The 23,060-nt window shown below is 45.5% G+C and overlaps 1 protein-coding gene across 1 annotated transcript in view; it reads right to left on the bottom strand.

Moving 5' to 3' along the window:
• The window catches only part of TMOD1 (tropomodulin 1), a 91,835-nt gene that overhangs the window by 34,743 nt on the left and 34,032 nt on the right, over nt 1-23,060 (bottom strand). Inside the window, exons 3-4 of the mRNA XM_032164641.2 lie at nt 13,325-13,481; nt 6,317-6,436 (exon numbers count right to left, since the gene is read on the bottom strand). Of these exons, the coding sequence (XP_032020532.1) occupies nt 6,317-6,436; nt 13,325-13,481 (277 nt within the window). The remainder of the gene's footprint in view (nt 1-6,316; nt 6,437-13,324; nt 13,482-23,060) is intronic.

The raw sequence follows: 23,060 nt of genomic DNA, 5'->3' as shown, positions 1-23,060 counted from the left end.
GATTCTCCTGCCTCAGCCTCCCAAATAGCTGGGATTACAGACACGTGCTACCATGTCCAGCTAATTTTTGTATTTTTAGTAGAGACGGGGTTTCACCATGTTGCCCAGGCTGGTCTTGAACTGCTGACCTCAAGTAATCCACCTGTCTCGGACTTCCAAAGTGCTGGGATACAGGCTTGAGCCACCACGCCCGGCCGATTTTTTTTTTTTTTAAACCTCCTCAGGTGATTCTGTTGCTGAGTGAGAGTCGAAAACCACAAGATGAGATGATCTCAAAGTCCTTTCTGTTTCTCACATTCTAAGATTCTTCTCTGCTAAAATTAGACTTGCTTGTTCATCACTAAAAGAACTGGTGGGGAGAGAGGCATCTGCATTTTTTCAAGCTCTCATGAGTTTTAATTTAGGCTGCATCTATGTGGGCAACAGGAGCTGAGGCCTGAGTCAGCAGCAGGTGAATCAGATCACCACGAAGGAGTCCCATTCTGGGGCAGGCTCTCCAGCTCCCACGGAGCAGCTCAGGGGATGTGGGAGCAGCTCTGGGATGTGCTGGGGTTTTGTACAGGTTTTGGGGGATCATATAAAAGATGTAGCCTCATATGGCTGGCTGGTGTGGCCTAGAGTGGAGAGAGGTGGAAAATAGAAAGTGCATTTGGCACACAGATGCCAGCTTCCTGTGATGGTCTAGAAAGAGGGATGGAGGCGGCGAAGTTACAAGAGACTGCCAGGAGACCAAGAGGAAGGAGACCTGCGTTTCAGGCTGAGCATTGGTATGAATTTTCTGGGTAACCCTGTATAGGTCACTTCCTTTTTGGGGGCTGAGGGGGGCTCTCAGTTTTCTCACTTGTAAAATGGAGTGTTTGAACTGATCTCTTACCTACCCGTAGGACTTAGCGACACAACAATTTCTCATGTTTTTATCCTGTTTGACTTTTACAGTAAATATCCAGGGGCTAGGCATGGTGGCTCATGCCTGTAATCCCAGCACTTTGGGAGGCCGAGGTGGGTGGATCTCTTGAGGCCAGGAGTTCGAGGCCAGGAGTTCAAGACCAGCCTGGCCAACATGGTGAAACCCGTCTCTACTAAAAATACAAAAATTAGCAGGGCATGGTGGCACACGCCTGTAATCCCAGCTACTAGGGAGGCTGAGTCAGGAGAATTGCTTGAACCTAGGAGGTGGAGGTTGCAGTGAGCCGAGATCGTGCCACTGCACTCCACCCTGGGCAACAAAGTGAGACTCTGTCTAAAAACAAACAAACAAACAAACAAACAAACAGCATCCAGAGTAGCTGTGGTAGACCCCCCACCCCCAACTTTTCCAGCAAGCTCAAGAGGGAAATGGTTCGCCAAAACCATACAGTAAGGACTCTCGTGGCTTTTAAGTTAGTATTCTCATTCACTAGGTCACTAGCAGTTCTAAAGTTCTAAAACTTCCCCTTGACTTTGGCATCCTAAGGACAGATAACATATATTTATTCTAGGAGGTTATATATGTTAACAGCAGGGCTAAGAAGAAATAAAACCATTTTGCAGCTCAGAGGAAATTAGAATTACAAAAAGGAAGGACGAAAAGAAAGGAGGGAAAGAGGAAAGAAGGAAAGAAGGAAGGGAAGGGCCCAGCTAGATTTCCATTGATGGGCAGAATGCCTGGGGCTAGTATTACCTTCTGCCAGCCCTAGGCACAAAATCGCAACTTTCCCTCTCACTTGGTTTTGTGCCACACTCCACATCAACAGGAGTGAGTGACGGGAGAAAACGGCACATCAACATTGCCTGTTGCTTCATTCTTTGTAGATATTGGCAAGGCTGAATTTAGCACTGGAGAACTTGATTTTTTTTTTAAGTCTAGATCTTCCTCAAAACTCAAAAAGGACTATTTTTGAACTCTGAAAAAGAACATTGAGTTCTGTTTCCTCTCCCTGCCTTGGCAGAGTTCACTCATTTGGTAATTCCACTCAGGATGCAGGGAGATAACAGCACACATCCCCGGCTCCTCCAGCTGCCAGCTGCTCGGGCTGGCTCTGGGCAGATGGCTGGTAGATGTTCTCCTGCATCCCAGAGACAGGTGGGAGAAACTGGCTCCGGCCCAGGACTTGGATGCAGTTAAGCTGCTCCTGGATAAGATACACCCTGCCACTGGCAGGGTAGCAGGACAGGTGCCTAAGCACATGGAAGTAGCCAGAAGCCAGGGGGTGGCCTGGCTAAGCCTGCCTCTGATAGCCGCAAGACCCCCAGGTTGACAACTGCCCTTGGGAGTGAGTGGCCCGAGGCTGTCCCATCTAAATGATGAGTCTCCCTACCCCACTTCCTTCCTGGGTCCTGCCCCACCTGAAGGGTCCCTAAAGCCAGCCAGCATCACCTCGTGAGTGGGCAGGGGAGGCACTGGGAATTACAAGTGCTTGCTGACTCCCAGCAGCCTCTGACCTACAACCCTGTAGGCTATGCGCCAAGAACTTAGCCCTGCCAGGAACCTGTGCACTCTGCTTGTCGCCCAGCAGGGACACTTTTAATGTTGAAATCTACATGTTTAAGTGACAAAAGATTTTAAGGTTAAAAAAAAATACATGTTTCTCTTCTGTCCTCCTCATCACCTCCTGGGCCTCCCAAAGGCAAGGACTGGCTCCGGTTCATCCTAGTATATGGTGTGAGTTCAATAATGTGCACTGGCTTAGTGAGCAGTTAGGTGAATGCATGAGTGACGCACCTCACCTGTGTCACACATGAGTTAGGAGGGCACACCTGAGCGTGCCCTGCAGGCTCCTACCATCACCAGATAGCAAGCCTGCCACGCCACTTGGTTCAGAGGGGCCTGCCCTCCCCAGCCCGGAACCGCTGCTCCTGCCGCTCCCAAGCCCTGGACCTTCTCCGCACTTTCTCACTGCTACTCTTCTGCTCCTTGGCTCTTCTCCATAGCTCTTCCCTCGTCTCCCCCAGCCCTACAGAGTGCCCCCTTCACACGCTGTACTGATTCTGTTCAGATGCTCACTCTCATTTGTTATTTCATACTTACCTGGTGTTTGTTTAACGTAGACTCTGTGAGGGTGGAAATTGGGCTGTTTTCTTACCATTCTTTTGCCAGGGCCTAGTCCAGAGACTAAATGGACGGCAGTGACTGTGTGTGTGAGTGAGCAAGCCAGAGCTGAGCTGATGGAAACGTTCCACTTGGGAGACAGGCCATACCGACTACAGGTGACCTGGATGCCCCATGTCCTCCTGTCCCTACTCTTCTTCCTCCAGTGAGTCACCCACACTCTTGGCCCCAGTCACCCGCCCTGTGAAAAAGGCTCCAACCACCCACCACTCTCTGGTGGGCCTGCTCCGCCCAGCACCTCCAACACCCTGTTCGAAGTCCAGCCTTCATCTCATGCGGAGTTTCTGAAGTCAGCTCTCAGCAGAGCACTCCTCATCAGCCACCCAGCCTGTTTTCTGCTGCCTCAGGCTGGTAAGCCTGGTACCATCTCAGCTGCTCGGCCTCTGAGCCGGCACTAGGAACAGCTGGGCTCTTGGTGAAGCTGCATTTCAGATGCAATCCCACAGCTCTGCCCAGGCCTCGGCCTCATCGAAGGCCTGCCTCCTCCATTCCGCCATCCTCCAGAACACCCCCTCCTCTCCACTCAAACCCCTGCTTCCATCTAGCTCTCCCTCATGCCCCTAGTCCCAAGTTTCATCTCCTTGGTGTGGCATCCAGAGCCTTTTCTAATGTGACCACCCCCCCCAGTCCCCAGCCAACTTCTCCAGCCTTGCCCATCACCCTCTGTTGCCTACCCTCTGTGCTCTGTGTCCTCCCCTACCCTGGAGGGCTTCACTGAGGTGACAGTGGGCGATGATGCTGCACATAGGCCCTAGAATGAAGTTGCCTGGGTTTAAACCCTTTGGGCAAGGCATTTAACCACACCTTGCCTACTTTCTCCATCCGTAAAATGGGGACAGTAATAAAATTTCCTTCATAGGATTGTTTTGGTGAATAAATGCAACAAGGTCTTGAGAGCAACTCACATAGAACCTGGGACATGGTAGGTGGTCAAAAATGTTCAGTCCCTCCTTCCCCAGAGATGCTGCCATCTTTTAAATGTCCAACATCAAATGACAGGCATCCAAGGTTAGCCAGTTAACACTGGTGTAGACTTACAGCTCCCCTCTCCTTCCCAGACTTCGGCAGGATATTGTATCATTACAGACAACAATAAATAGCCACGCCAACAAAAATAAAGAGAAATAGTTTCAGGAAAGCCACACAGAAACGTAGCACACAGTTGCAGCTCTGATTTGGCACAGGAACCGCAGGAGCCGGCGGTTGTGACAGCAGTCATTTGATAATCCCTTTGAGCTGCCTAATGAGGGGAGTGACGTCATGGAGGGTGATTGGAGGAGAAAGTCCAGCGTAAAAACAGCCCCAGTCCATGTGCAGATGCTGCACCAAGGCATCAGCCACCTCCCTGCCTCACAGATTAACCCGAACTCAAGGGACCCCCTTCGGGGAGATGGTTTGGTTGAAGTGTGATATATAATATATGGGCTCAATGGAGGATCTACTGTGACTCGTGTGGCTTCTGACAGAATAAATCCCTACCCTAGCAAACTAGGTTCCGGAGTTAAGTGCTACCTTCCCAGCTGGGTGAAGTACTCACTGCTTCTGTACTTCATAGTGAAAAAGAAAACCATTCTCTCTCAGTCCCAATACCCTTCAAGCCATTGCCCTTTGTCCTTCAAATTCCCTGTCTCCTGAGGAAAGGGCTGTCTGGACTTGGGGTCTACACACTGGCTCTCCGCATTCACTCCTCAGGTCCCCCAGGCCTGGCTTCACCTGTCACCACCCAGAGTACCCCTTGTGTATAGTTGAGTCTTCTCACTGCCCCTGCACATCCCCCAGTGGCTCCCCCACCCCTGAACGAATGTCACCAAAGTCATGCACAACACCACTCACAAGTCGCCGAAGGCAGCTGTGGCCAGCCAAGTCCCTGGTGCTGGTGCTGGTGCCCTCCCACCTCTGCCATGGCCTCTGGCCTCACATGCCTCTGAGTCTCCTGGCCAGCCCTGAACCCTCACTCTGTCTCTGTGGCTCCTGCATCCAATTCTGCCCATCTTGATTTGACCTTTGGTTCTCAGCCTATTTGTGGCTAACTGATCCACATTCTAGCTTTGCCCCATTTCCACAACTTGCCCCCCCACCACCAAAGGCTTCTACGAGGTCCGTGTATTCTTCCTGGAGCTTGTCAACACTAATGATGCCCAAATCTCTATCCTGAATGGGAACCCCCTGTAGCACTCCAGACCTTCCTATACAACTGACCCCACTTGGGTGGCCCACAGGTTCCTCAAGTGCCACAGGTTGTAAATTGAACTCTGTATCTCCCTTCTTCCTGCTCCTCCCTTGCCATCCGTCACTAATGGCACTGACACCACTTAGTGTCTGAGGTTACCCTGCTTGACTCTTCTACCTCGCTCTCACAGCCAATCAGTCACAGGCATCCCCTTCTACCCTCTCCCCTTCTACCCTCTCCCCTGCCCACCTGCCTGGAGCCGTTCCCCACCCCGCCCACCCTCCTGCCATCACCTGGGCTATGATTAGCAGTCTCCAAGCCCGCAGAATAAAAACCCACCCACTCCCTGGATCAGGGAGCACAGTAGGTGGGGAGGGAGTGCACAAGGTGCTGGATGTGGCCAGAGCCTGACCTTCCTGGGGATGGAACACCACAGCAGTGGGACAGAGACTAGACAAGAGCAGCAGAGAAGTCGGGGGAGGCAGGGAGGGGGGCAAAGGGCTCTGAATATCAGGCCACCTTCTGTTGTTTTGGGGATAGTTTGTGAAGATCATATGGAAACACATACGAAGACGGAGGGCATGGGGAAAATATGTGATATACAAGGGTGACCCCTCAAAGCCGGCTCGCTGAGCCAACTGCAGGCAAAGTGCAAAGTTGTAAAAATCGAGCCCTTAGTGAGCCTCCCAAGCCAAAGACATCAGAGGCCCTCTGTCTGTTTTCCCTCTATCCTCTCTTCCCAAGTGACTCGGGCAGGATTCAATGCTAATGGCTGGGATAGGGCATCTGTGGGCTCTCCCTGAGATACATCCACATCCCTCTGGCATGGGGTATCATGGCAACAGCAGATGGCTCCCTGGTGTGGTGGGTTTGTGTGGTTTTCTATTTTCCTTGTTTTGGTTTTTGAGAATGGATTTTTGTTTTAACACTCTCGGTCTCCTCTAGTTCTTGTTAGAAATAGAGAAGGTGTTCATGCTGAAATGAACCCTACAAGGCTCCCTGCAGATGTGGGTCAAATCCTTCTGGGGGCTGTGGAAAGCTGCTGGAACGCCTCTTACCTGCAATGTCACAGAGTTCTGCATCCGAAGCATTTGCCAAGGCTTCCTCCAGCTCCGGTTCCAGCGTCACACTTTCCAGCACAGGATCCAGCGGCTTCTGCTTAGGAACCCAGACCTTTCCTGCAAACACACAGGGGACCTGTTACGGGAGTGGCTGCAATGGAGCAGCCTCTGGTGATGGCCCTGCGTGGATCATTGTAGAGCCCTGTGGGTCCCTCCATGCTGAGAGTCCCTTCAGGTTTCTCCCTCTGGGGACCAACTTCCCCAAAGAACAGGAATCGGAGATCTCCAACACAGCACCCCTCACACTTGAAAAGAATGATTTTATAACTTGGTCCAAGCTGACTACCCTCTATCAAAAGCATTGGTCATGACCAAACAATCTGTAAGTAGGAAAAAAATATGAAAAAAAATATAATAGAATGCCAGGGTATGGGATACCTTAACCAAAGGTTCGGAGACCTTGGGAAATGAGAGAAAAATGTATAAACATTTCAAAACAAACAAATAAAATATGAAAAGGGAGAAAAATAATGCATCCTTGCCTCATTATCATATTTTTAAAGTGTCAGATTCATAACGGAACAAGGGGAGTAAAGAGGTATATATGAGGATGGTCACTGTCAAGCCCATCCATAGGAACTGGTGAAGAAATTATGGTGCATTCATACAATGGACTTCCAGCAGTTAGTATAAAGGATGATGGCGATTCCTACTTACTAAGAAGGAGAACGCCTAGGACAAATGTGTGAAAAAGGCAAGCTTACAAAGTAGCACGAACAATTTAATTCCATTTATGAGAAATTGCATATGTATATTTATTTACTCAACAACATTTATTGAGTGCTCCCTATGTGCCAGGCACCTTTCTAGGGGCTAGGGGACAGCAGTGAGTAAAATCCTCAAAAGCTTCTGATGTAGTGAAAGGAGACAGATAATAAACGTATAAAGATATGGAATGGTATTAAGCATTATGGAGGAACAAAGCAGGACAAAGACCTAGAAGATGACAGGGTGGGGTGTGGGTGGGGCGGGCACCGCTGTTTTGGGAAGGCTAGTCAGAGGACGCCTCACTGAGATGACAGCCTGTGACCTGGGACCTGATAGAAGTGAGGAAATGAGCCCCTAAGATCAGGAACAAGACAAGGGTGCCCACTTTTACTGCTGCTATTCAACATTGTACTGGAAGTTTCAGTCAGAATAAATAGGAAAAAGAAGTCAGTGGAATCCAAACTGGAAAGGAAGAAGTAAAATTGTTTCTATTTGTATTTGACATAATCTTATGTATAGAAAACCCTGAATTTCCACACAAAAAAACCTATTAGAACTAATAAAGTCAGCAATATTGCAGGGTACAAGATCAACATACAAAAATTAGTGGTGTTTCTGTACATCAGCAATGAAAAATTTGAAAAGGAAATTAAGAAAACAGTTTCATTTATAATACATCCAAAGAATAAAACTTGGGAATAAATTCAACCAAAGGGGTGAAAGACTTGTACAATGAAAATTATAAAACATTACTGAAGGAAATTAAAGACCTAAATAAATGAAAAAATATTTTAGGTTCTTGGATTGGAACACTTAATATTATTAAGATGGCAATGCTACCCAAAGCAATCTACAGATCCAAGTAATCCTTATCAAAGTTCCAATAGTCCTTTTCCCAGAAATAGAAAAGGTGATCCTTAAATTCATATGGAATTACGGGCCACAAATGCCAAAACAATCTTGAAAAAGAGCAAAATTAGAGCACTCATACTTATCGATTTCAAAACTTACTAAAAAGCTAAACAGTGTAGTGCTGACGTAAGGATAGATAGATAGACAATGAAATAGAATTCAGCGTCCAGAAAGAAACCCAAACATCTATAGCAAATTGATTTTCAACTAGGGTGCAAAGTGCATTCAATGGGGAAACAATAATCCCTTCAACAAATGGTATTGAGACAACTGAATATCCACATGCAAGAGAATGAAGTTGGACCCCTATTTCACACCACATGTAAAGTTGAACTCAAAATGGAATGACTTAAATATAAGTTAAGACTATAAAATTCAGGCCGGGCGTGGTGGCTCATGCCTGTAATCCCAGCACTTTGGAAGGCTGAGATGGGCAGATCCCCTGAGGTCAGGAGTTCGAGACCAGCCTAGCCAACATGGCAAAACCCCATCTCTACTAAAAATACAAAAATTAGCCAGGCGTGGTGGTGTGTGCCTGTAGTCCCAGCTACTCGGGAGGCTGAGGTAGGAGCATCGCTTGAACCCAGGAGGTGGAGGTTGCAGTGAGCCGAGATTGTGTCACTGCACTCCAGCCTGGGAGACAGAGCAAGACTCCATCTAAAAAAAAAAAAAAAAAAAACTATAAAATTCTTAGAAGAAAACATAAGCATATGTCTCTATGACCTTAGAATTGGCAGTGGAGTCCTAGATATGATAACAAAAACACGAGCAACAAAAGAGAAAATAGATCAACTGGACCTCATCAGAATTTAAAAGTTTTGAGCATCTAAGGATACTATCAAGACACTGAAATGACAATACACAGAAGGGGAAAAATATTCACAAATCATATATGTGATAAGGTCTAGTATCTAGAATACAGAAAGAACTTTTACAACTCAACAACAAAAGGAAAAACAACCCAATTTTAAAATGGGTAAAAGACTTGAATAAACATTTCCCCAAAGAGGATATACATATGGCCAACAAGCACATGAAAAGATGCTCAACATCATGGCTTGTTAGGGAGATGCAAATCAAAACTACAATGAGATACCACTTCACACCCATGAGGATGGCTACAATTTTAAAAAAATGGAAAATGTATGTTGGCAACGATGTGGAAAATTGGAGCCCGCATACGTTGCTGATTGGAGTGGAAAGTGGTATGGTTGCTATGGAAAAGAAGTTAGCAGTTACTCAAAAAATTAAACATAGAATTGCTGTATCATTCATCAATTCCACCCCTAGGTATATAGTCCCAAAGAATTAAAAACAGGCATTCAAACAAATACTTCTACAAGGATGTTCAAAGCAGCATTAATCACAATAGCCAAAAGGTGGAAATAACTGACATATCTATCAGTGGATGAATGGATAAACAAATTGTGGAATATCATTCAGGTATAAAAAGGAATAAAGTACTGATTCGTGCTACAACATGGATGAGTCTGGAAAACATTGTGCTCAGTGAAAGAAGCCAGACACACAAAGTCACATATTGTATGATTTCATTTGTAGAAAATATACACAATAAGTAAATCCATAGAAACAGATTGGTGGTCACTAGTGGCTGGGGCAGAGGGAGTGTGAGAATAACTAACTGTAATAGGTACAGGGTTTTATTTTGGAGCAATAAAAGTGTTTTGGGCCTTGATAGAGGTGGTGGTTGCACAATGTTGTGGATTGTTCATTTTTAAATGGTTAATTTTATGTTATATAAGTTTTACCTCAATTTATAAAAACCCACACAGCTCACAGTAGCTGTTGATGGAGGATAAGCTGAAGGGAGTGTGGGTGGAGGTACGGAGATGATTAGGAGGTCGGTGTGGGTGCAACACCAGGGTTGTAGTGGTGAAGGTTGAGAGGGAGTGGGAAGCGCATAGAGAAATGTCCAGAAAGATATTCCCTAAAATGGGATCAGTGCTTATTTTCAGTGAAGGAAATGATTTTGAATTACTTAGCTTTATTGTGTAAACTGTTTACAGCAAATATCAATTACCTCTATCAGCAAAACACACAACAGAATCATTCGGGGAAAAAAATGTATCATAACCTCTGTTAATATCAGATTCCAGGGATCCAGAAAAGAGGAAAACATACAAGGAAAATAAAACCCCTGAAAAGGAACTCAAGTATTAATGACTAATGCAATGGCTGAGATGAATATTCAATAATTATTTAAGACCTGTGGTTTATTATACCCCATAACAGCTTCCTCCAGTGAGGATGGTGACTCTGAGCCACTGTAAGAGGTACCTAGACTTCTTCCCTTCATCTTACTAGTGGCATGTGAATGTGATGGCTGGAGCTTCAGCAGCCAGATAGACCATGAGGACAAAGACAGGTTGTAGGGGTGGCAGAATGAAAAGCTGGAAAGGGTTGTGATCCACGATGCTAAGGAATATGCCTTACTAGCCCTGGAATGCCTAAGAAAATTAAACTCCTTCATTAAGTCTCTGTTACTTTTATTTTCCCCCCAGCACATGCAGCCAAATCTAATTCTAATGAAAACATCCTGCCTAGAGCTATATTCTGGTCTCTCCCAATTGAATGAGAAGGCCTCCCTTTCCAAATTCCTCAGGGCTTTGTGCCAGTTTATGGCTCTTCCCACATACTATCAGGTCTTGCAGTGTGGGGTGCTGTTTCCCGGCAGCCCAAGCTGACTCTAGGCCTGGTGTGGGGGAAGTGCTTGGTAGAGGCTGGAGTGAACGGCCCTGAGCCTGCCAGTCAGAGCTGGAGGGTCTCCTGTCCCACTGGCTCTGAGACCTCCACTTATTCAAGTCATAAGAACTCCAACAACTGGCATTCAAATATCCAAGATGATGATGATGATGATGACGACGATGATGAACCTTTTGGGCTTGTTGCTATATGGAAGTAGAATGAATGCTAACTATTCTCCTTGGTCAGCCTGGTTTTTCATGAAGGCAGTCCAGCTCTGGGAGGCTAGAGAGCTTTTCCCAGCTCTGCCCAGTCCAGAGCTGGAGGAGTGGCAGGACTGATTTGTGTACTGTTCAGACTCCCTTCCCCATCCCTCACACCATCCTCCAGGTCTTCCCCTGGGAGGGGTGTGGGTACATGAGGAAGTGGACGCCAGCAATGACTCACCTCGCTAGGTGTCCACCCAGGTCTGCTGCCCATCCCCACTCCCTGCCCTTGTCCTCAACTTCTCTCCTGCCACCCCCTCCAGGATCCTTCTGACCATGCAATCCTTTCAAAATTCAGAAGTTCTATACTCTAGATGCCCCTTAGGCCTCCCTGGACTTCCAGTTTTCGGTGAAACCTGGACTGAGCTCCAAGTCCAGGGTTTGGAATGGCTCAAAGTCCTCTGCACAATGTCTACCCCCGCGTGTGTCCTCATTTTATGAAGCAGCTACTTAGTGCCGGGCATTGTGCAAATACAACAGTGATACAGGGGAGCCAGCCACAGAGGTGGACCCGGGGCTCACAATGCTTGCATTCTTAGGGGTGGAGGGAATGGAAGAGACTGAAAAGAAACAATTAATTACACAATTAATTAATTAGAATTAGTGCTTTCATTCAACAAATATTTATTAAGTGCCTTCTATGTGCTACGGATTTATTAGGTGCCGGGAACAGAATGATGAACAAGACAGATACGGTCTTTGCATTCCTGTAGCTGGTATTCTAACGAAGTAGTGCACAAATCCATTAAACATTTATTTAATTTTAGCTCATCCATTCATCCAACAACTCTCTACTCAACCCTACTATATGGCAGGCCTCGTGCTGGCTGCATGCTGGGAGTACCACTTGAGCAAAAACAGCCCAAGTGGTTGCCCTCAGGGAGTTTACAGGCTAGTGAGAGAGATAGATGAAAAATAAAGAGATGCTGATAAGATGTGAGTTGCTCTGAAGGACACACACAGGCTCCTGGGTTGGAAAATAACCAAGCGGGGGAGTTGGAGAGGGACTGCCTGTCCTCAACAGAGTAGACAGGGATGGCTTCCCTGAAAGAGAAGACTGTACAGTTGAGACCCAAAGGACAATAACAACTAATACTTCAGTAGCATTCCTTTCCTGCCAGATGCTGTTCTAAGCGCTTGACAGAGAGATGAACTCACTTAACCTTCATTACAACCTCATGAGGCTGGTATTTTCATCATCCCTGTTTTACAGAGAAGGAAATGGAGGCACAGTAGGTTAAACCATTTACATATGTTCACACAGCTAGTAAGTGGTAGTGCCAGGATTGCAACTGAAATAGATCTAGCTCCAGGCTGTTTCTGACTATTATATCTTACCGGGCAGGAGGAGCCAGCCATGAAGAAGACAGCATGGAGATGGGCAGCAGGACCAGCACTCCAGGCATAGGGAGTACGTGCAAAGGTCCTGAGGTGGAAAGTTTGAGAACAGCAGAAGGAGGCCTGTGGAACAATGGGATGAGGGGGATATTGGAGGGGGGCGGAGGGTTTGGAGAGCAATGGGAAGTCCTAGAATGGATGGTCAGGGAGGCCATCTCTGTTTCCTGGGGCCTTCAAGATGGCTTGTCTCAGGCTGAAGCAGAGAGTAAAACAGGACAGATGAAGGAAGGGAAGCTGCAGCTGCCAGAGAGAGGAACTTTGGAGAAAGGGCAGAGAGAATCTGGGTGGAGATGGTTAGTGCATCTCTAGTCCCTGGTTTGCATAGGATGGTCCCTGCTTAGGCTTCATGTCCTGATGTCTTTTTTTTTCTTTTTTTTTTTTGAGACGGAGTCTCACTCTGTCACCCAGGCTGGAGTGCAGTGGTGCGATCTTGGCTCACTGCAACCTCTACCTCCTGGGTTCACGCGATTCTCCTGCCTCAGCCTCCTGAGTAGCTGGGACTACAGGCTCGTGCCACCATGCTCGGCTAATTTTTGTATTTTTAGTAGAGACAAGGTTTCGCCATGTTGGCCAGGCTGGTCTTGAACTCCTGACCTCAGGTGGTCTGCCTGCCTCGGTCTCCCAAAGTCCTGATGTCACTATTAACAGTTTCTTCTTTTACTCTCAAAACTGTTTAGGTTTGCATAAAAAAATAATCAGGACATCCTAGTGAAAGAAGGTTTAGGGAAAAGTTTTGCTGATTTGAGTGGATAGGAGTCTTTCCTCAGTCTACCCCCAAAACTTCATGAAATCTACATCATCCATAGATGCTTTTGAAGTTGGGTTTGGGTGTTTTGGCCAGGCAGGGATGAGGACAAGGAGGCCCAGTCACATTTGGCCCAACACAGGGCCTGGCATACAGTCGGCACTCAGTGGTGCATGGGGAGTGGCATATTATAACAGCAACATTGTTCAGTACCTCGTTTTTCCCCTGTGTAGGGGACCAGATCTTCTCGGTCCTTAAACTCCTTTGCTTGCTTTTCCAAGTGATCCAAGAGCTCCTCTCTTTTAAAGGGGCCCGTGGGCGCCTTGGTGGTCTGATCCTTCTGCCTCAGGCCTGCAGGCAGCAGTGCATTCTACAGTGGAGGTTGTGGGGGGCAGGAGAGAGAGAAAGAGAGAGAGAGAGAGAGAGAGTGGTCAGCTGCTGAAGACTTGCACTTCTCCAGAAACTCATCATTGAATAGAAGGGACCTCAGAGCTCATAGAATCCATGGTGTCCCTCGTTTTACATGTAAGGAATCTGAAACTCCAGGACGGGGAGGGACTTGCCCAAGGTCAAAGGCAGACAAGCGGCAGAGAGAGGCTAGGACTCAGGTCTCTCAATCCTCCAGTGCATCCCTGCCTCTAACATTTTTGAAGGAGAGGAGGTGAGGGGTCAAGGCAGCCGACTGCAGCCTGAGCACAGAGGGCACTGAAAGAGCATCTGTTGAGTGATGAATATGATTGAGATGTTGTTTGGATGCATAAAGATATTTACAGGAGTTGAGTTGAGTATCAAGTGGCTGGAGAGAGAAGGAGCCAAAAGGGGGTTAAGCTGGGGCCCTGGATGGAGAATCAGGCAGGAAGAGGCAGACCAAAAAAAAAAAAAAGCTGGAGAAAGGCCCAGGAAAGCAGCGAGTTGAGCAGTGCCCTGCAGAGCTAAGAGAAGGACGGGGCATGCTCTCTGGCCACAGCCCCTGCTGGCCCTACCCGCTGCCTTCTAACCTCCTGACGGGTCTGTGCCCACAACACACTGGTGGTTAAATATTTTGAATGTCACCCCTGGAGATGGATATCTCAAGAAACATAACATCAACCAATTGTTCCCTTCTCTTCTTCAAACATAAGCAGGCTTCTAGGTGTGGGCTTACTGCTAAAGCAGATTCCTATTAGGGGGGATTGGAGTTACCCTCATGGGCTTCACTTTAACTCAACCCCCGGTACCTTAGGGAGTCAAAGAAGTTTATAGCTGCAAGGATGCTTAGAGATCATCTAGTGCATACACTCTCCCATTAGGGGAAGCTGAGGCATGGAGCAAGGAAAGATTTGCCCAAGGAATTTCGGGACAGATCTGGAACAAAAACCAGGGTCCGTCTTCAGATTTACTGGAGGAGGATGATCTTCATTTCTAATTGTTGTGTGCTCCCTGTTCCCTGCATTTGCAGAGCTAGGGGAATACATGGGTGGCTGGTATGGGTAGAACATCACCCAAAAGATATGCACCCTCAAACTGACTAAATTGAAGAGTCATTCCACCTCCAACCTTTTTTTTTTTTTTTTTTTTTTTTGAGATGGACTCTCGCTCTGTTGCGCCCAGGCTGGAGTGCCGTGGCGCGATCTCGGCTCACTGCAACCTCTGCCTCCCAGGTTCAAGTGATTCTCCTGCCTCAGCCTCCTGAGTGGCTGGGATTACAGGTGCCCGACACCACGCCTGGCTAATTTTTTGTATTTTTAGTAGAGACGGGGTTTCACCATATTGGCCAGGCTGATCTCAAACTCCCGACCTCAAGTGATCTGCCTGCCTCAGCCTCCCAAAGTGCTGGGATTACCGTTCCCAGCCCCACTTCCAATCTTTGTACTATCAAAATGCATATCTTCAGTCACTCTCACAAACTCCATATCCTTTTCTGAAAGCCGCCTCTGTGAGGGGAATGTTATCAGGCATATGAAGATCACTGTATGACTGGCACATAGAGGGATACAGCTTGGGAGGGAATACTATTGTTTAAGGAATCTTTTTTATTTTTTTTTACTTTTTTTTTTTTTGAGACAAAGTCTTTCTCTGTCACCCAGGCTGGAGTGCAGTGGCGTGATCTCAGCTCAATGCAACCTCCGCCTCCTGGGTTGAAGCAATTCTTCTGCCTCAGCCTCCCGAGTAGCTGGGACTACAGGCACATGCCACCACACCTGGCTAATTTTTGTATTTTTAGTAAAGACGGGGCTTCACCATATTGGCTAGGCTGGTCTTGAACTCCTGACCTCATGATCCACCTGCCTCGGCCTTCCTAAGCCCTGGGATTACAGGCGTGAACCACCACGTCCGGCCTAACTAATGCATCATTTTTTAAAAGGTGTACTATGCATAACACCACAGTGCTGTTTCAGTAAGAGTCGTGGCTGTAAGTTCAGGAGACCGGGGTGTGATCTTGCCTCTGGGAGGGCTGTAAGTGAGCAGGGCCCACCCAGCACAGAGCCGGGACAGACAGATAATGGGCTTGGCAGGTGGTGCTGGTGTACTTGCAGACAGATTTAGGCCACAGATCAAAAGAGACACTGGGAGTTGGAGCTTTTTATGAGAGGACAGTAGGCAGAAAATAAGGCCTGACTGACTTTGGGGTGGGGGGTACCAGGGACATAAGTGATGCTCCACACATCCCAGTTTTCCTTAAGCAGCAGTTCTCAGATATTGTCCACCATGATAGGCAGGAGGGGTGATGCTCCCGGGTGAGCCATGCTTCTGTGGGCATGTCCCAGGTTTGATGGGACTTCCTGTAGCTAGCTGTGTGTGCCCACGCCTTCTCTTCCACAGCAGGGAGCTTACGGTGATGCAAGAGAGTGAGACAATACCTCACTGACCTGCAAACGTCAATGTGTGACTACCCATAATGAATAATCCAAAGTCTTTGTGACATGCCTGCACTTCACAGTTGACCCTACATCAGGCTTAAGCCCTGACTTGGAGTAATAATGATCCAACTACACAATCTTGGGCAAGTCCCCTAAATCTCATTGTGCCTCAGTTTCCATGGCTGTAATGTGAATAATGAGAGTTGCTCTCTCATAGAGTGGTTGAGAAAATTAAACTAGATAATGCAGAAAGTGTGCTCAGCACTGTGCCTAACATAGTAAATGGTCAAAAATTGTTACTTATGATCCCTTCTATTGTTATATAATCAGGTAAAATATATGTTAATAGGAGATTGGTTACCCAAATATGTATGTTTAACAGGGAATGTATAATCCAAATATAAATTCAAAAAACTAAAACACATAATTATAAAATGAATTAAGCACTGAAAGCAAGTGCTCATGCTTCTTAAGGATCCCCACAGGGAAGGCCTACAGATTTTCATTACCATAAAGGGTTTTAATGGCAGTAAGATGCTGGGGCATGTTCTGGCCCCAGAAAGGCTAAGTATTGCGATAGAAGAAATTCAGGGGTTGTAACTGAGGGGAGAAGGGTTTGCAAACTCTCATCTCTTTTCGAATCTATCTGGTAGAGGCCACGGATTTAGTTAAAGCAGAGTTTCTCAACCTCAGCACAACTGACATTCTGGGCTGGACACTTCCTTGTCATGGAGGCCGCTCTACCCACTGGAGATTGTTTAGCAGCCTTTCTCTCTCTATCTCCTAGATACTAGTAGCACTGTAGTAGCATTTAGTTGTGACAACCAAAAATGTCTCCAAACATTGCCACATTTCTTTTATTTTTTTTTCTTTTTTTTTTGAGATGGAGTCTCACTCTGTTGCCCAGGCTGGAGTGCAGTGGCGTGATCTCGGCTCACTGCAACCTCTGCCTCCCGGGTTCAAGCAATTCTGTCTCAGCCTCCGGAGTAGCTGGGACTACAGATGCCTACCACCATGCCCAGCTAATTTTTGTATTTTTAGTAGAGGTAGGGTTTCACCATGTTGGTCAGGCTGGTCTTGAACTCCTGACCTCAGGTGATCCACCGGCCTCGGCCTCCCAAAGTGCTGAAATTATAGGCGTGAGCCTCTGTGCCCAGCCACGACATTTCCTTTGAGGGGCAAAATTGCCCCTAATTGAGAGCCACTGCATTAAACAAAAAGCCATATAATTATAACATGTTATATAATAAAGATGTTTTTAATGTATTTCAAAAATATTATTTACATAACATAAAAATACGGCTTCATTTATTCAAGTCTTTATTGAAAGCAGTTGATTTGCAAAAACAAAAATGTCAAAAGCCTTTTCTAATAACTCTAAGCTTATCACATTTTTAAAGTAAATATTGAGAATATCAGCCTCATTAGAGGTTGAAGTTTGTTTTCTTTCTATTAAATGGTATGTTTAACAAAATATCACATGATTGTCAGTAAAACCAAAGATAGCTGCATATTTTTAAACTCCTGATTGTTTATCACTTTAACTCATTTTCAAAAACAGCATGTGATCTCCCATTATATATAAAAATTAACTCAAAGTGAATCAAAGACCTAGATATAAGAACTAAACTATAAAACATTTGGAAGAAAACATAGGCATAAATCCTTCTGATTCTGGATTAGGCAATGGTTTCTTAGATAAGATATCAAAGCAATAAGCAACAAAATAAAAAAGTAGATGACTTGGACTTCATTAAAATTAAAAACATTTGTGCTATGAAGGACACTAGTGAGAAGACAAACCACAGATTGGGAGGAAATATTTGTAAATCATGTATCTCATAAGAGTTTCATATCTGGAATACATAAAAATCTCTTACAACTCAATAATATATGACAACCCAATTTAAAAATGGGCCAGGGGTGGTGACTCACACCTGTAATCCCAGCACTTTGGGAGGCCCAGGCGGGTGGGTCACCTGAGGTCAGGAGTTCGAGACCAGCCTGGCCAACATGGTGAAACCCTGTCTCCACTAAAAATACAAAAATTAGCTGGGCGTAGTGGTGCATGCCTGCAATTCCAGCCACTCAGGAGGCTGAGACATGAAATTTGTTTGAACTCAGGAGGCAGAGGTTGTAGTGAGCTGAGATCGTGCCGCTAGACTCCAGCCTGATCAACAGAGTGAGACTGTCTCAAAAAAATAAATTAAAATTAAAAATAAAAAATAAAAACGGTCAAGTGGCTGGGCACAGTGGCCCATGCCTGTAATCTCAGCACTTTTGGGAGGCTGAAGCAGGCAGATCACCCGAGGTCAGGAGTTCGAGACCAGCCTGGCCAACATGGCGAAACACCGTCTCTACTAAAAATACAAAAACTAGCCGGGCATGGTGGCGCACATCTGTAGTCCCAGCTACACATGAGGCTAAGGCGGGAGGATCATTTGAACTTAGGAGGCGGAGATTGCAGTGAGCTGAGATTGTGCCAATGCACTCCAGCCTGGGTGACAGAGCTCCATCTCAAAAAAATAAAAATAAAAATAAATAAAGTTTTTAAAATGGGCAAGTGATCTGGATAGACATTTTTCCAAAGATTATATAAAAATGGCCAAAAAGCTCATGAAAAAATGCTCAATGTTATTATCCATTAGGGAAATGCAAATCAAATCTAGAATGAGATACCATTTCACAGCCAGCAGGATGGCAATAATAAAAAAACACAGATAATAACAAGTATTGATGAGAATATAGAGAAACTAGAACTCTCATACACTGCTGGTAGGAATGTAAAATGATACAACCCTTTCGGAAAATAGTTGTGCAATTTCTCAAAAAGTTAAACATAAAGTTACCATATGATGCAGCAGATGTATGTCCACCCAAATGCTTGTACATGAATGTTTATAACAGCATTATTCATAATAACAAAAGTACAAAACAATGTTTAATGTTTCGTCTAAGGTTCACCAGCTAATGAATGGATAAACCAAATGTGGTATATCCATACGACTGAATATTATTCAGCTGTGAAAAAAAATGTAGTATTACAACATGAATGACCCTTGAAAACATCATACTAAGTATAAGAAGCCAGATACAAAAGGCCATGTATTATACAATTCCATACAATATATGAAACGTACAGAACAGTCAAATCTGTAGAGACAGAAAGTAGATTAGTGGTTGCCTAGGGCTGGTGTTATGGACTGGAATGTGTGCCTCCAATTCATATGTTGAAGCCCTCACCCCCAGAGTGACTATAATTGGAGACAGGGCCTGTAAGGAGATAATTAAAGTCAAATGAGGTCATAAGGGTGGAACCCTGATCTGATAGGATTGGTGTCCCTATAAGAAGAGATACCAGACAGCTGCTGCAACACGTCCTTCCGCAACCAGTCACCATGAGCACACACAGAGAGAAGTTGCTGTCTGTAAGCCAGCAAGAAAGCCTCTACCAGAAACTGACCCCTCAAGACCCTGATCTGGGACTTCTAAGCCTCCGGAATTGTGCAAAAATAAGTTTCTGTTGTTTAAGCCACCTAGTCTGTGGCATTTTGTTAGAGCAGCCTGAACAGGCTAATACAGTTGGGAAGGTTGAAGGGAGATGGACAGTGACAGCTAATGGGCATGAGGTTTCTTTTTGAGGTGATGAAAATGTTCTAAAATTGATCATGGTGGTTACACGACTCTGTGAATATGCTAAAAGAACAAGCCAATGAATGGCGCATTTTTCTTTTCTTTTTTTCTTTTTTTTTTTTGAGATGGAGTCTCGCTCTGTCACCCAGGATGGAGTGCAGTGGCGTGATCTTGGCTCACTGCAAGCTCCGCATCCCTGCCCCCACCCCGCCCCCCCGGGTTCATGCCATTTTCCTGCTTCAGCCTACTGAGTAGCTGGGACTACAGGCGCCTGCCACCACGCCCAGCTAATTTTTTGTATTTTTAGTAGAGACGGGGTTTCACAGTGTTAGCCAGGATGATCTCGATCTTCTGACCTTGTGATCCGCCCGCCTCGGCCTCCCAAAGTGCTGGGATTACAGGCGTGAGCCACCGCGCCTGGCCTGAATAGTGCACTTTAAGTGGATGATTGTATGCTATGTGAATTGTATCTCAAAAAAGCTGTTATGTTTTAAATGGCATATGTCATCTATGGGAAAATGATAAAAGTGGCTAATGCAGTAACTGCACCAAATGGTCATGGAATGCTGAGGACAGAAGGCTCTTCATGTGCCAGTGGTTCACAGTGATGCTGAGACTGGCCAGGCTAGAGCTGGCCAAATTTCAAATGGTGCCTGTTTTACAATGTGATTTATCTTATTATGTAAATTAGTTGTGGAGAAGTTAACTGAACCTGAAAATATCGCCATAGAGCTCTCATGATTATTAGAACCTAATACTGACTCTCAGACCCGGGCTACTCAATAGGTGAGGAAAAGAGCTCCCACAATCATTCTGTTGTTGGCTCTGGCCAGGAGACTATTTGGTGATCACGCATGAATAGAAAAGCACCTCTCATTATCTTATTTCTTATTCATTCAATAAACATCTGCTAAATGAATGCTATGTATCCAGGCAGTGTGTTAACATGTAGGGCTATGACCCCACAAAGAGAAATTTAAAAAATTGGAGTAACCAGGGAGATGAGAGGCGAATGGAGAAAGTAGAGTAAAATTAAAGTTTTTCTTTGTTGATCTGTTTTGTTTGTTTGTTTGTCTGTTTTGTTTTGTTTTTGAGATGGAGTCTGGCTCTGCTGGCCGGGCTGGAGTGCAGTGGTGCTATCTCAGCTCACTGCAACCTCCACTTCCCAGGTTCAAGTTATTCTCCTGCCTCAGCCTCCTGAGTAGCTGGGATTACAGGTGCATGACACCATGCCCGGCTAATTTCTTTTTTTTTTTTGTATTTTTAGTAGAGATGGGGTTTCCCCGTGTTGGCCAGGCTGGGCTCAAACTCCTGACCTCGTGATCCACCCACGTTGGCCTCCCACACTGCTGGGATTACAGGCATGAGCCACCGCGCCTGGCCTAGAGAAAAATCTTAATTACACATAGTTATTCACTAAACACATGGTAAGGGAGGAGAAGGTGTACTTTACTGAATAGCAAAGAAGAATCTGTAACAAGCCTATACATTATATTTAAAGGTATACTTTCATGGTGCCTGTGGGAAATTGAACTCATTTAACCTATAAGGAATTTAAATCTCAATCTTAAAATGTTCACAGGATAAATTTGCTGGGCAAGTGCTTTTTTTTTTGTAGTTAGTTCAAAGGGAAGCATCAATCTGACCCCACCAAAGCAGCCATCAATTCATTAGAGGCACTGAAAGTCACATGCACGTGTCATACAAACATCCTTACCCCAAAGACAGGTTGTGAGATTTGTATATAGAAATCCGAGGAAATCTTCATGTCCTTATTTAACAATTGGAAATTTGCTCATCTGAGGAGGGCAGTGACTAATACCTGGATGATCTTTTTATCATTACCTGACAGGAAATTTAGTGCAGGTTTTAAGGAGGAGGAAATTCTAGATTATCTCTGATCTTAGGCTAAAATTGTATAATAGCTGTGAGTTACCTGGGAGTGGTGGGGACTAGGGCATACTGGAGCGTTCGTGCCTCCACACTACCCAGCTCCAGTGAACTGCTGACATGTGGGAATGTGGATGTTATTAGATCTGCTCAGTTTTGTGTGAAATCTCCTGATTTTAAAATATTGACACATAGTCCAAATATTTTAATAACAATGTTCAGGCCAAATAAAACATATCTGCAAGGCACACTCAGCTCATAAACTGCCATTATGCCACATCTGATCTAAGGTTCCTCGCAAACTAAAATTCCATGTAAGAAAGCCAAAATATTCATTCATTTATTTCTCAGATATTTACTGTGTGTCCTGCCCATATCAGGTGTTGGGCTAGAGAAAGCAAGAGGTGTACACATAGGTTTTAAATTTAGAATTTTTAAAATTTTGAAAATACAAAGTTTAATTTGTTCTTGAAAATGACTATAGAGGTGGAAATTGGCAACCTTTCCTGTATGCAGTTCCCAACTCCTGATTTTTAAAATGGTGACCCCCCCTTAAATGTTGTAGAATTATAACTCGGATGTGCAGCTTGGCAGGCTAACATCGCAGTCTAATTTTCACACCCACACTCTGGAGTCCAGTTGTTCAAAGGACAATGGAAACTTGGACAGATCCTTAACTGTGCCGTTAGGAGCTCTAACACCCTGCAAACAGGTGCCAGTAAAGCTAAATATCAAGTATCTGCACAGTTATCGTTGCTATAGATAGGGCTACGTGAGAAGCCATCCTGGCTAGAAGCTTGTGGGCTGGTTCAGATGCGTACACATAGGCAACACACATGCACACACGTACATATACACGCACACACAGGCACACACATGATCACGCATGTGCACACATGTGCACACGTGCAGATATGCACACACACACAATGCATTAAAAGGATCATAGACTCCTGGCAGCTCGGAAATATAAAGCCCTAAAAGATCCTCTAGACCAATGATATTTTTCATTTTCCAGTGGAGAAACTGAGGCATAGAAAACTGAAGTCACTGACCCAAAGTCACATAGCTTGTTAGCCTCACAGCTGGGAAGGTTGAGCTTACATAAAAATGACACTGTATATAATTAGCATGTATATATACTAGCATGGTCAAGGATCTTTATAACTATCTTCAGACTGGTGGCTCACCATGCATAAAACCATGCAAAACCCCTAACCTGGTTCCTCACAGTGACAAAAAACAAGGAATTTTTATCACTTTTCCCAAATACATCAGCTATATCTAAGAACGAGGGAATGCAAAACATGATGCCTGGGTCTGGGCTCTGGTGGTCCCAGGTTCCTATTCTGTGACTGAATTGCACACAGCTTCTTGGAAGGGGACAGGACAGGTGGTACAACCTCTTTATCAGGGACTGGAAGAAGCCGAGGGCCGGGGAAGGGAGGGGCCTCGCCTGAAGTCATATGCTGGACCGAGAGCCCAGGACTCTTGACTTCCATCCCACAGAAAATTTTCCATCCCACCTGACTGCCGTCCTCTGGGAACAGATCCTGGAAACCAGATGTGGCCGCACGTGAGAGCCA

The sequence above is a fragment of the Hylobates moloch genome, unplaced genomic scaffold, assembly GCF_009828535.3.
Source record: "Hylobates moloch isolate HMO894 unplaced genomic scaffold, HMol_V3 SCAFFOLD_10, whole genome shotgun sequence".
NCBI classification, from domain to species: domain Eukaryota; kingdom Metazoa; phylum Chordata; class Mammalia; order Primates; family Hylobatidae; genus Hylobates; species Hylobates moloch.
Note: the sequence above shows the minus strand (reverse complement) of the source record. Positions and strands in the feature narration are given on the sequence as shown.